The sequence below is a fragment of the Mycteria americana genome, chromosome 5 (assembly GCF_035582795.1).
Source record: "Mycteria americana isolate JAX WOST 10 ecotype Jacksonville Zoo and Gardens chromosome 5, USCA_MyAme_1.0, whole genome shotgun sequence".
Classification (NCBI taxonomy): Eukaryota; Metazoa; Chordata; class Aves; order Ciconiiformes; family Ciconiidae; genus Mycteria; species Mycteria americana.
The window spans coordinates 56,990,674-57,005,237 of NC_134369.1; the positions used below are offsets into that span (position 1 = coordinate 56,990,674).

General features: G+C 46.0%; 1 protein-coding gene across 2 annotated transcripts in view; it reads right to left on the reverse strand.

Annotated features, from left to right (window-relative positions):
• Nucleotides 1–14,564, reverse strand: part of ASB2 (ankyrin repeat and SOCS box containing 2) — a 33,852-nt gene that overhangs the window by 13,388 nt on the left and 5,900 nt on the right. Inside the window, exons 2-7 of one of the 2 annotated variants that reach the window (XM_075503498.1) lie at nucleotides 13,749–14,014; nucleotides 12,076–12,180; nucleotides 6,951–7,117; nucleotides 6,017–6,172; nucleotides 3,781–4,026; nucleotides 534–705 (exon numbers count right to left, since the gene is read on the reverse strand). In XM_075503498.1, the coding sequence (XP_075359613.1) occupies nucleotides 534–705; nucleotides 3,781–4,026; nucleotides 6,017–6,172; nucleotides 6,951–7,117; nucleotides 12,076–12,180; nucleotides 13,749–13,993 (1,091 nt within the window). In that variant the 5' untranslated portion in view covers nucleotides 13,994–14,014. The remainder of the gene's footprint in view (nucleotides 1–533; nucleotides 706–3,780; nucleotides 4,027–6,016; nucleotides 6,173–6,950; nucleotides 7,118–12,075; nucleotides 12,181–13,748; nucleotides 14,015–14,564) is intronic. The other variant, XM_075503499.1, reaches the window with a different exon arrangement.

A 14,564-nucleotide genomic window follows, 5' to 3' on the forward strand; every position in this document is an offset into this window, starting at 1 on the left:
CCCTAGAGATTCACTTAGCCACTTCCCGCTGTCAGCATCTGAATTATTGTTAATAAAACCTGAACACAGCGGAGATGAATGCAGCATGTTCTGCTTGTGCAGAAGAATCAGAATGGGCTCATGTAGGAAAATGATTGCAAACTGTGCTGCAATAGCTACTGAGGACTAGCACCCCCCCGCCCCCCACCCCAACAGATGCTTTTTTATTCCATCTCAAGCATATTTTGTGGAGCTCAGTTTAATCCACTTCCAAGATACATGAGGTTATTTAGCTGTAATAGGTGATATCTTGGCAAAGCTAAGGGGATCTTGCACCCTACATTCCTGCTCACCCCATCCCATCCCAACCTGCAAACACACTCTTCAGTTTATAATTTCCAACCTGAGCTCTGCAAGCGGAAAGCCCAGTTCTCAGCTGGCAGCTCCCTTGCTCACAAGGCTCAGAATTAGATCTGGGACATAACATTCTCCTTTTCATAAGGACTTTGGATTGTTGTCTAAAAGACGAAACTATGAAATGAACTAAAACTTACTCGCAAATCCCTTTTTTGGCTGCTATGTGAAGAGGTAACAGGCCATCCTTATTGGCTTTGTTAGCATCTGCTCCTTGGGACAAAAGAAACTCCACAATAGGTATGTGTCCATTTTTACAGGCTTCATAAAGAGCAGAGGCGTTATCACTGGCTTGAGTATTTATATCAGCACCTAGGAAGGAAGAAAATCTTTGTAGCACCAAAAGGTTAAAATCAGATGGAAGGAACATACTTTGAATGAACACATATATCTCCATGACACTGGAGCTACAAAATGTGCTGGATGGGGATGTGAATGAGGTCATATCAGAGGCGATACAGTCATATCAGTTATATACAGTTATATCATAGATTTCCACTAGCTTTTAATATGGTGTGAATTTTATGAGGGAGAGTTTAATGTGGGTGGCAACCATTAGCTCCCCATCATGGATCCAGGCTCCATTCAGCTGTAGCTCAAAGGCAAAAAAATTTATAATGTGCTGTTCTTTACACAGCATAGCCTTTTCTTTAGACTCAATAATTCCATTAGTATTTATGTGTTTACATTATGTATATGCATTATTCCTGAGGAGGAGTTTGGACTAGATGATCTCAGTAGGTGCTCTCCAAAATTCTGTGGTTATGTATTTATTTATATTTATACATATTATTTATACTCTGTATATTGACACTATAAGTACATTTATACTATTTATACTATATTTTAATTTTAGTACATATCCAGGCTAAAATAGGCCTCTATAACATGACATCTACATGGTACGGAGCAACAATTCTAATCAGCTTTTATCTGGGCATGCCTTAGTCAATGAATATTTCATTTCAAAACTCAGAACCTGAGGCCGTATCTCTTCATTTCATGAGGGTTCAAGTTAGGGTCCAAATGGTAAGTTTTACCAAAAAAAGATAAATATTCTTAATGAGCTACTAGAGTATTTGGGGCATTTTTTCTTGAGCTCTAGCGTGCGCTTGGCTCAATAAACAACATGCAAGAATAAACCAAGACCCGATACTTTTTGGCCACAAACAATTTGTAATCTAGCTTTGTCAGTGCTAGATATTTAAGGCCTGAAGCCTGGGTTTCAACTGTAATATACTGTACCATGGTGTCCTCAGGGAGTCTGCTCTATATGTATCCAAAATGGGAATGACAGTTCACTGGAGTTTTGCTTCTAAACTCCAATAAAGAAGCCAATCAGTCTCCCATTTGATCATGAAAACTCCCTGCCAAAGAGAACATTTCCCTGTGCTCTCACCCCAAACTGAAACATCTGTGTTGTGTTTGGCCCTTTGAAGATGTTGTAGCTGGAAACATCAGGAGAATTGCAGTGACAAAACATAACACAGGACTATGTTCCTAATGAAAAAGAAATGAAAAAGAAACCCTTTTTATGATGAACATTGTTCATTGTAAACAATGCAGTGATATCATTCCTGGGATTCTCAGAGGAGCTTTTCAGGGCTTGAAAAAATTGGACAGTTTTATTGGATTTTCTCCTGTGTATTTTTCTCAAAATTGAACTTTAAGGAAATCCTAATATCTATCTAAGTTGAAACACAAATCACATTCTGGCTTAGTTTCTAAAATCGTAGGCGGTATAATGGACTAACTGGTCATATAAAACTGACTTGACAATGCTAGCTGGACAGCAGAACACAGTTTTTGTTCCCCAGCTCTCATATCTATCTTAGCCATACTAACTGCCTCAGAAGTTTTTCACATCTTCGTCACTGTTATGTCTTGTTTCACAAGTGCAGGACCCAACTCTTACCTACATTGAAGATATTAGCCCACAGTGAAAATAAAATATGCCTCAGAATAGTAGTAAAGTATGTTGAGCTTATTGTAAAGCTGTTTTACATGAGTGGAGCAGCAAAGGTAGGTTTAGCGTAAACTAGAATCAAATTCACTCTGTTTATATGTTTGAACATATACACATGGGGAGAGTGAGTCTGCTTCTCCTTGGTGTAAATACATTAACTATACAATAGTACTTTATCTATTTTCAGCAGGATTCATTAGTGGAGGAGAGCTAACCTTGCCCATCACTGCACATTTTCATGAGCAGATGGGGTTGGCTAATGTTCAACTTCTGCCATCTATTACCACCTACAATTGTCTTCAATGACTGATTGCATTTTAGGCTACATGTGTGCAGCAATATGGGTTTTGAAAGCTGTCAGGCAATGCAGTTAGAGCACCAGATTACTTCCTAAAGTAGGTGACCACGAATGAATGCTGAAGAATCATAGAATCATAGAATCATTTAGATTGGAAAAGACCTTTAAGATCATCAAGCCCAACCGTTAACCTAGCACTGCCAAGTCCACCACTAAACCATGTCCTGAAGCATCACATCTACATGTCTTTTAAATACCTCCAGAGATGGTGACTCAACCACTTCACCGGGCAGCCTGTTCCAATGCTTGACAACCCTTCCGGTGAAGAAATTTTTCCTAATATCCTATCTAAACCTCCCCTGGTGCAACTTGAGGTAATTTTGTCTTGTCCTATGGCTTGTTACTTGGGAGAAGAGACCATCACCCACCTCTCTACAACCTCCTTTCAGGTAGTTGAAGAGAGCGATAAGGTCTCCCCTCAGCCTCCTTTTCTCCAGGCTAAACAACCCCAGTTCCCTCAGCCGCTCCTCATAAGACTTCTGCTCCAGACCCTTCACCAGCTTCGTTGCCCTTCTCTGGACACGCTCCAGCCCCTCAATGTCTCTCTTGTAGCGAGGGGCCCAAAACTGAACACAGGATTCGAGGTGCGGCCTCACCAGTGCCGAGTACAGGGGCACAATCACTTCCCTAGTCCTGCTGGCCACACTATTTCTGATACAAGCCAGGATGCCATTGGCCTTCTTGGCCACCTGGGCACACTGCTGGCTCATATTCAGCCATCTGTCAAGAGACACCCCCAGGTCCTTTTCCACTGGGCAGCTTTCCAGCCACTCTTCCCCAAGCCTGTAGCGGCTGCATGGGGTTGCTGTGGCCCAAGTGCAGGATCCGGCACTTGGCCTTGTTGAACCTCATACAATTGGCCTTGGAAGAAGTGCATGTGTCTAGACCACGCTCTCTGAAAGACCCTACACAACTCAGCCATCTGGAGCAACAGGGTTTCAGCACCACTGCAGGCTAGGCCTTGTCTCCAGAGACAGAAAAACTGAGCTGGGGGAATTAATGAGAACTTTGAAATATTAAGAATTAAATGAGTAAAGGCATGTAATGGCACAACTGTACTCACCACATTTTGCAAGGTATCTCAAGGCTTCCAACTGCCCACTCTCAGCTGCCACAAATAAAGAAGTGATCCCATAGGCGTTTGCAGACTCAATCTTGGCACCCCCTTTCACAAGGATATCAATAATCTCCAGGTCATTTCGGGAGACAGCCTCATGGAGAGCAGTCCATCCTCGATTGCAACGATGGTTGGTATCAGCATTGTACTGTACCAGGAGTCTTGCAGCCTCTGCATTCTTGCGCTCACAAGCTGTTTTGGAAAAAAGGGAAGTGATTAGGACAGGCTTTTGAAAATATTCTGGGTGTTGTGGTATCCATTTCACATAGCATAAGGCAATATAATACAACTAGGCCATAGTGAGTAAGACAGTAAGACCAAAGATCCATCTAGGTCAATATGAGGGCCAAGGCTGTTGCCAAATGACACTGTTTGGGGCTTGTAAAGGATGTGGCAGTGAAGCCAATCTTCAGCCAGGACCTGGAGGAGGCTAAGGTCCTGTGCAGGGGTTGTGCTAAACCTGGTACTGGGGGGAATCCAGCCCAGCACATTTGTACCAACTGGACACCACAGTGACACAGGGAGGTGACAAGGTGTGGGAGATAATTTATGAAGAACAAGCATGTTACAGAAACCTGAACACTTTCTTTCTAAATTCTCTGCAAACTGACTCTCTCTCTTACTGCCCTGGACTGCAGATAAAGCTCCATATAGACAATAAAATAAAAAAAGCTCAAACCAACAGGACCCAGAAAAGGATCCTTAGAAAACAATAATGGTATGAGTCAACAGCACTTTCTCAGCCTGCAACAATTTATAGTTCAGGACCATCCTGAGCTAAAGGTATTTTCTTGATAATTAATAGTATTTTGTTGATTTTTATTCTACCAATTTGTCCCACTGCTTCTGAATCCCAAATCATGAGGCTTCCTACACACCTTTACAGTGGGACCCCAAACCAAAGGTACTTAGAATAAGCAGCCACATTTACAAACCCCAATTAGCATTTATTGTACAACGTACAGAAAGAGAGGCCAGCACATTCCGTAGCAATTGCTTTTTTTCTTTGAAATAATAGTGTCTTTTTATCACAGAGGTCCTGCCTTTTGGTTTTGATTCTTCCCTTGGGATATCTCCATGGCTTCCTTTCCTATACACAGGTGCCACTCACATGTACTGAAAGCAACTATGTGATTAGACACTTCTGTAATTACCTATGCATAGCTCTGCAAAGTTTAATTTGCTTACATACTAGGGATGACTAATTTGTTATGATAATTTTTTAATTCTTTTGTTGTTGGAGGATAGACCATAAGATTTTGCATCAAGACTAGCACATTCTTAATAACAGCTTTTCTCTGGCTAAAGGGTGCTTTCGTATTATTGTTGTTATTATTATTACTATGAGCACTACTACTACTACCACCACTACTATGTGTTTAATGCACAGCTGAACAGCTTTCCTTTAGCAGGCTATAAGCTAGAATTTTAAAACGAAAGCATTTTAAACTGAGCAGCTCTAATACTAGGCATCCAAAGTTGGAGGCAAGATTACTGTTTTAACCAGTAATATGTGCTTTTTAATGTTTTAGAGTGCTAAAAATAGGCATGGCAGGAGCAGTCAGTCAAAGGGGGATGGACATGAAGGTGTGAGAGATCATCTCCTTCTCTGAATCCTTGTGATATCATGGATGTAATGCTGTTCTGCTAAAGAAAGCGTTCTCTCTGACCAGCAGCAAAGTAATATGTCCATGTTAAACACTTTATCTGCTTCACTGAATTGTTTATAACTTTATGCATCTCCCATAGCACACAGGCTGGCTTGGCCCACACAGTATATGAATCACTGGCATGTCTACAGTTACTGTACTCCCACATCTAACAGCTACGTAGGTCCTACTGTTTAGAAAAGCATACATATTCTTGTACTATCCAGCTTTCCATAAGTTTGGGACATTGTGCAGACACCCTGTGCTTAGGGCCCCACTAAGCATCACACACCCCACCCTCAGCACCACATCGCAGCCTGCACCCTGCAGGGCAGCCACTAACCCTGTCTCTGACGTGGATGAGAAGAGAGGCCGTGACAGGGCAGGTCAGACATAGGAGACAGAGGACTACTGGAGGGAGGTAGAAAATGGCAGCTAATTGCAGAGTTTAAGCCCCACATCTTGAGCGATCCTGCAGCTCTGCCTCAGTGGTGCCAGAAGAGCTCAGCATCCCTGGAAAAGCAGCCACTCACCTTTGTAAAGCGGCGTTTCTCTGGCCTTGTTGGAGATGTCGGGCTCGGCCCCAGCCTGCAGCAGGGTGAGCAGGCAGTCCAGGTTGCCCCGGCTGGTGGCCAGGTACAGAGCTGTCTCCTCATTGAGGGTGCGCTGGTCGATTGTGCCGGGGTACGCTGTGAAGAAACGGCAAGCCCAAAGTCATTATGGCATGTAGTGCACAAGAATCTGCAGCGTCATCACCTTTCAAAATCCTTGGAGCTTTAAGTGAGCTTTTGTTGTTTATTTCTTTTCCTTTTCCATGAGCAAAGTAAGTTAAGAATATGCTATAAAGTTACTATAACTCAGATTAAGTATCTAAATCAGTCATCATCTTAGATTAAAATGTTCAGCTATAGGTACTAGTGATGCAGAAAGTTGTTGAGTAACTGCTCTTCAGTAGCAGTTTGAAAACAAACTGCAGTAGTTAAGCACCTTCACGCAGGAGCAAAGAGGTGCTGGGCTGGATCTCCAGCTAGTGGGAAGTGGGGTAATTGCTGTCAGCTGTGGCAGCCAAGCAGCTCACAACAGCCGAGAGCTCAGCTACAAGGCTTTACTGGGAGAAATCCAGGGCTTGGCAAGATCTATCCAGATATCACTTTCTCCTGAAGATCCTAACTTTTAGAGGCTTCAGTCTGGAAACCTGTTCTCAAAGAGAAGGCGAAATTAATATACACTCAGAGAGACTGGCAAAAAGCTTCACACACAGTCCCAGACCAGGGTTGGGCTGCTGCTAATTCTGCTTTTCAGTTTATATGTATTCTTTTTCTCCCTTTTGTAATTCATTAGTTTTAACTTCACCAAAATCTTCACATACAGTCCCAGATCAGGACTGGGCTGCTGCTAATTCTGCCTTTTAGTTTATACATATTCTTCTTCTCCCTTTTGTAATTCATTAGTTTTAACTTCACTGACCTTTTTGCAACAGGCTCAGGCAACCCACTTGGCCATAGTATGCAGCTTCGTGGAGGGGTATCCAGCCGTCCTTATTAGCTTCAGAAAGGTCTTTTCCTGATTTCATCATGTTGCATACTGCTTTTTCGTCTCCATTCTTGATTGCTGCCACTACAGGATCAAGTTCTCTTTAAAACAAGATTAAGACTTGATTACTGTTTCCTTCATTACTGAGAAGCTTTTTGCAGCAACATCACTGTGTCATCTGGCCAAAATAGTGAACCCCTACAGGCTATTTAATAAGTATTTGTGGCCCTAAGGTGTCTTGCTACAGGACCTGTAGAGGTAAAATTTGTATTCTCTAATTTGGCCATTCACGAGAGATCGGAAGAATCCCTGTCTGAAGGTGCTGATCTCTCTCTCCTCGGAGTGTAAGGGAAGGGTAGGTGTGACTAATCTCTGACATAAACACATATATTTTAGATAATCTGGAGTTGGGGGAGACTAGCTCTACCCTTGCTCTGTACACTGCCATGAGTGTCCATGGTTGTGGTAATTACACCACCCTGCCATTTGCTGTCCCATGTGGCAAGGTGTTTCCATATGAGATCTCTTAAATAAGATCAGCTCTGAAGAGAACTGCCCCTGTTCATCCCTGAAATAAATTTTAAATTTGATTTTCAGGTGGCTTAGCCCTAAAGCAGAAATTCTCAATAAATCTTGATCTTGTATTTTAAACATACTTCCTATTTCTCTTAGGCAAGCCTGTTTTCAGAAGTTAGCCAGTCCAGCTGTGAAGAAGAGAGAGCTCTGCTTAGACCGTGTGAATGTTAGGCTGTTGGTCTGGGCTCTCCTTCCTTCAGCCAGGGAGGATTAAAAAAAAATCCACCCACCCAAATGAAATTCTGAGCTGCCTTTCATGGCCATGCCCCCAGAGATCCCCAGCTGTTATTTCAGCATTGAGTACTCAAATTTTCAGAAATGATAACCACTTCAGACACTATAGACCTTCAAAAAGGCATCTTCAGTGTCCCAGTAAGACATATTAGGTGCTGGACACTTCTGAAAATCTGGTCTTTAGAAGCCTGCTTGGGAGCAGACCCATTAGCTCTGTTGACAAGTCCACTCTTGCAAACCTCTTAGCCAAGTTAGCAGTTCCCCAAGTAACTGCAACAGTCAGGGGCCTCTGGAACCACAACTGGGACCTGGTGGCAAGCTGTGAAGTGGTTCAAGTTCAGGTCTGTTTGAACCCAGCAAACCACTGTCAGGCTCCATAGGGCCAAGGAACTTCTAGGCGCAAGGAGTAAAAGGAATGAAAAAATATTGGGGAGGAAAGGAATATTTTAAAGCCACTTCGGAGTAGAAAGTCATTGAAATGTGTAGAATCACTGAAAAGTGTTAAAGTAGTATTTCGGTGTTTACCAGAGAAAACAAAACCAAGATGAAAGTCATCTTTTTTTGGTGCTACCTAATTCTGAAGCTTTCAAGAAGAGGCTCACTGCAAAAAATCTACAAAAAGCATGAAGTGTGCTCCATGCCACCCAGAAGTGGGACACATCGAGCAGCCTACAAGCGAGCTTTGCTCTGACAAGCCTTCCCTTTGCCAAGCATGCATTCTGCACAGTCAGGGCAGCAACCCATTTCTCCAAGCTCAGTAAGAGCCATTGCAGAGCAGGGCTGACCTGGGCACCCCAGTCCTTCTGCAGAGCAACAGCGAGAGCCGCTGCAGGACTCTCCGCTCTGCTGGAGTCACAAGGCTGACTGACAGCCACCGTACCACTGATCAGCAGTGCCTGCAGCAGGGCCTGCCTCCCTCCTTCCACCCCGGCCAAGCCTGCCGACAGCGCAGCAGAGGCAGGGAGCTGGTACCCTGCAGCCGACGCGGGCGGGATCCTTGCCCGTGGCGGGCAGCAGCTCTGTGCATAGTGGTGTGCTGTGCCTTCCGGCGCTAGCACCTGGTCCTGCTCCTGCTGAGCTGTGCTGGGAGAAGGCAGCCACTGCTTCCTTATTCTGAGGCACCAAATGGCTAAGCTCCAGGACAGCAAACACCGCGAAGGAAGAAGCATTTTTCCAGTTTTAATGGGGACTTGCAAAAAATGAATGTGGGCTCTATTTTCTGAGACAGAGAACAAGAGGATGTTGAAAACAGGGGAGTTTGTGGTTTCAACTAACTCTAAAGAGAAAATCTTGCAGCCTTGAAGGCTGAGAGACTGGGGAGGGAGGTGCGTGTCTCAGAGAGACTATTAGCATCGCCCGGGGTAGGAATACAGCATGTGATGAAGGTCATGCAGGGCAGTGACGACAGGAACAACCAGAAATTCTGGTTATGACAGAAGGTCTAAAATGCCACAACAGAGTGAGATCAGAGACAGAAAAATATGGGCAGTTCAGCACAGGAGTCCTCAAAAAGCAGATCATTGGTACAACCTCCACATTTAGTGCAGGTTATAGGAGCAGCACTGGATTTCATTGCCTTGCAGGGGCTGGACAGACCAACAGCCTGAAACTCACACAGGCGTCATTAATTTCAGCTTGCCCAGAGGTACCCAATCTGTGCCATAAACACTGATATTAGCACTGAAAGAAAAGTCACCAAGCTGCTTCTCTGAGGATAAACTCAGGGCCTGGGGTGGAAGCAGGTGAACACAACAGGTGTGCCAAGGAACGGGAAAAGACACCATTTCTCAGGTGAAGAAGTACTTAGTGCCGCTTGCTCCTTCTCTATAGCTGGAAGCAGTGATCTCAAGACAGCAGAGTCACAAAAATAGCAGCACTGGAATGAGGGGAGATACGGGACACAAAGCCAGTCATTTTGCCTGAGGAGATAACAGCTAAAGCAGGCAGCTGCCTTCCTGGCCACAGCCCACCCATGAGGAATCGACTGACCTTCTGATAACTGCCAGGCTGAGGTCCCAGGGACACTGCTGTATCTCCATACTGTTTAGAGTACCCTGGGGACTAAACCTAAAATTGCTAGTTTTGTATAGATAATAGATTTTTATATAGGCGTTTGAAATTGAGCATTTTGTTGAAGTCAGTTAACAGCAAGAATTGGCATGTTTGGCTGGGAGAGGAGGAGGAGGTGGGGGATCTTCTTCTTTAAAAGCCTGTGGCACAAGGCTGCTGAAGCCATCTGTTGTTCTGTGCAAAGGTTCATGTTACACATGCAGGGCTGCTCACTGCGACCTCGGGATTTGGGCACACGATAGAGTTACCAGCACTTAATGAGTTACCGCATGCCAGGTGGGCCACGGCAGGAGTCTGTGCATGGGGCTGGCACACAGCAAATGCAAGGTGAATCACGTTAGCTGAGACCGCAGTGAAAGCAGAGGGTACCTTGGGTCTGTGGTAGGGTTAAACATGTGTGAAGAATCAGTTACTATTCTGCTTAAGCCCTCAGATGTTGAATGAAGTAAACTTCTGTTGGGCTCCTTGACCTTAAATGATTCGTAAGTAAGACGAGGGGGTTTGCTGGACCAGGCTGTAGATGCTTTAGCCAAGCAAATTCGAGATCAGATAGAAAGTTTAATGAATCTCCATGTGAAATCGTTGTTTTCTGTCTGGCTCATAGTTGGCTGTTATAAAAAACCTAACACATTCTGCTGCTTGGATTTCATCAGATATAGAAAAAATGAGTATTAGAACTATGGAGGAAGCCTGAAGATCTGATGAAATCTTAACCTTATAGTCGAATCAAAAGAATTACTGCATTTCAAAGGCCAGTAGCCAAGATAATAAATACTCATTGCAGAAGAGATGTATGGTGGGGTCAATTCTGAGTGCTGCAGAAGAGGTTCAGTGGAGCACAGAAGTGTTCAGGAAGCTCCTTCTTTTCCTGGCAGCCTGGTGAGATGCAGGCAGCATGAAGGAACAACATCTCCCCAGGTGAAGCCAACTATCATCCCTGCCTGGCTCTGAGACCAGGGCTGTAAAACAGTCATGCCAACATGCTTTCCTGTGGCTTCCCAGCCACTTTTCTGTTGTCACCCGACAGCAGAGGAGGGCTAGCTTATTCAGCCTTATCCCAGCCCCCTTGTGGCCTGAACTCTATTGAGCTTCGTCGTCACACCCAGGAGAGAGGCATGCAAGGTGTGGAGAGCACTTAATGAGAGGATGCGATTTCAGTGTGGCCAAGGGGAGCTGGCAGGTGACAGGGATGAGGGAGGCTGCATGTGTCAGCAGAAAGAGGTTTTCACATACATCAAGGAGGGCAATGTCAGTGGGGAGCCTGGGATAGAGCCCGGATCAGCCAGGGTGCAGGGCGAGGTGGAGGAGATACTCTGCCCCTCAGAGAGCTGTAATAAACGCGTCATGGTGCAGACACTTCCACTACACACAGGCACTGGGGCAGAGTTTGGGCCACCCCCTTGCCTGTCGGCTTTCCTCATCCACAACTGCGTTCACCTAAGCTTATTTATGGTCTCTGCCAACAGCAAAACGTGGCCAGGAGGATCAAAGTCAGTCAGGCTGGTTTCCTCCTTGGGCAGGTAGGATGTGGTACAGCTCCCAGCAGCCCTCCTCAGTGTGGCAGGACAGTGCAGGTATTGCTGGGAACAGGTGTGGCATCTTGGGAGCATTTATAAAATATTTACTTTAAAGGACTGGACTTTCTCACCCTTTTTATATACTGCGATAAAAGGTTTGTTTTCCCCACTCTTCCCCACTGTTGAACCATGAACTTAATACCAATGCAGTTACTATCAGCACCTGCCTGCCTCATCTACTGTGTTGATGCAGGAGCCAGCCTATATAAATAAACCACAGCGCAGGCATCCCTTCCCTGCTGTCCTTGTCACCTCAGAGCTACCGAATGACCCAGAGTCCCCAGGACACGTGCACTGGAGGGATGGAGAGGGATGAAGGGGGAGAAGAGAACAAGGGAGGTTTGAGGTGGGTCACCCGCAAGAGCCTGGGCATTGTCCGGGGCAGCTGGAAGGTCAGAAGGAAGAGTGGGAAGGCAGCGAGGGTGCGGTGCAGGTATCAGCAAGACCCCTCTAAGCAGTGCACGAACTTCTCCAGATGAACACCACCATTTCCCCCCACTAGACACCATCACCGCCCAGAAGAGCTGGCTACAAGGGAGAGTGGGTAGCAAGCCTTGTTTCGACCGCGGGGGAAAGCAGGAGAGGGAGAGGGAGGCACTTACACGGGCTGGGATGTGCTGAACAAGCTGCCATCGTACCTTCGCCTGGCCCCCCAGGCTGCCCCCGAGCTGGATGGCTGAGCACGGCCTCTCGGCTGGGCCGCCAGTCTGGAGTGGCGATGACATGAATGAAATAAAGAGAAATACTCCGAATAGGAGAAACAGGTCATGTTGAGGCAGAAACAGAGACACACATCCACAGAGACGGAGCGAGAAAGCCTGCCGGTCAGGGCTTTGAATAAAAGCAGATGGCCACGGCTTGCTCTGCGCTGGATTCAGCTGCTCGCTCGGCTCGAGATTATTTTTGGCCCTCTGAGGAAGCGTCAGGGGATTCAAATGACCATATAAGACAACAGTGTGGTTAACCCTACCACCACCGCACAGGAAGCAGGCGTGAGGCGAGGTGACATTCATCACCTCCAAAGTGCCACGCAAGCAGGTCGGAGGTGGGGGCAGAGGAGGACCCAGGGCCCCCGGGTGCTGGCTCCATTTCCAGCTCGGCTCTCCCAGGTGGCAGAAGAGTTCAGCAACGCTACAGATCTGGGGCCACAAGCTGCAAAGCTTTTCCCTCCAGTGGGAGGTCAAAAGCTGCTGGGCCAAGGCAAAGGCAGGACAGGTTAATGCACAGAACTGCCGATCCTGCCTTTTGCCAAAATAGCAGGTGTCAAAGGACCCCCGAGGAGGACAGGACCAAATGGCCAGGGAAGCCCTTATTCTCCCCCGCATCAGGTTCCTGCGGCAGAGCTGCCAGTGCACAGTAACCACACCGAGAAGCCACGACTGCCTGCTGTACAGCGTCCTGATTCCACAGCTATGAAATACGCTTACTCCTAATCAAATTGTCCCCAGTTTCCCAGCCTTGGAAACCAAAGAATCACAGGTAGAAATGAGTGAGGCGTCGGAGGACAGTGGAGTTATGAGTAGGAAAAGAAGGAGGACCAAAACTTCAGTTACTCCCAGCTTATTAAAAAAAAATTAGTTTAAAAGTATATTTTTCCTTGGTTTTGGGGTGACTTTGTAACCTCTTCCCTCCCCCCCATGAGAAATCTGCCTTTTAAAAAATGAAAGGAGAACAATGTCTGGGTTTGAAACTGCCAGCAGGTCCCTGTAACCCACAGCCCAGCATCGCAGGGGAGGGGGCTGCGGCCACACTTTGGTGTCTGGAGCTGCTCTCGGCTGAGCGCAGTGTGCTTGAGGTCAGACTCCCATCTGAAATAACTACATCCTGTAAAGACTGCCGTATCAAGAAGGTAGCCAGCTCACACTTTTGTATGCCTGGTTTGGGCCTCTCTCCGATGTTTTCCAATCACAAACGCTGTGCTCCCTCTCTGGCGAAACCTGAGCTTGGTGTACGGTGTGGCCCCGTGGGGGAAAGGAGCCACTGGCTTTGGCAGGGCTTCTGTCACTCAGTCTGCTTGTAGCAGTGCCCCTTTTCTTATTTTATTTGTTGCTTGAACCAGAGAACATCAGGCAAATTCTCATTTCACTGTGAGGGCGTAAATTGTTGACCTCATCGGATTTATAGCAGACTGCGGCTTTCAACTAATGACACACTGGCAGAGCAGCCGCTTGGTAAAGCTAATTAGAAAGCACGTGTTTGGACAGGGGAAGCTGTTTTTGCTCTTCCCGGGCAGGGTGTTTGTCGGGACGGCGCAGCTCGGGCAGCGCTCACTCACCTTTGCCACGGGTAGATCTGGTAGGGCGGGTTGTGGCTGCTGGCGCGGCTGGGGGCGGCCGCCTCGCCGGGACCCGCCACCATCGACTTCTGGTGGCTCTGGGCAGCTGGCTGACCCGCCGGGTCCTCCTCCAAGCTCTGCTGGATGGCCATCTTTATAAGCTCGTCTTCACTCAAGCTACTGTACAGACTGTATTCCTCGCAGCCTATCGTTTGTCTTTGAGTATTTGCTGCCGTTGTCGCCATATTTTTTTTTTTTTTACTTTCCTGTAAAAGTAAATTGTGATCATCAAAATCTGGAAAATGAAAGAAGGAAACTCAACTATCTTCTGCTTTTGTTCAGCTCTGCCTCTTGATTAACCTGACCAGAAAACCCTTCAGAAATCCCTCACCAGGGAGATAACATTATCAGCTAAAATCTGCATGTAAACTTAATGAACTAACTCCTTTCTATCACATAGAAGTAACTGATTTAGCTCGTGTTTAAAAAAGGGAAGGCAGATTGCCTGCTGCAAGCAAGGCAGGTTTTTATCTACTTATTCTGGTTACCACAGCTCAAGAGAAAAATAGGTAAAGGAAATCCCTGTAAGATTAAAGAGATACAGCTTTTAAATGAATTTATGTAGGAGAACATCAATGGACATCTCTTTTTGTTGGTTTTTTTGTTTGTTTTATTTCTTGCTCTAATTGCAGAAAATTAAGGGAAAAGGTTTGTCTGTCTGTCTGCCTGTTTTCTGCAAGGGCAGATTCTCCACCACGAAGTGTAAAGAGACTTGTGGAGTAATTTTTTCCACCTTATCTGGAGATCTCTCAAGCA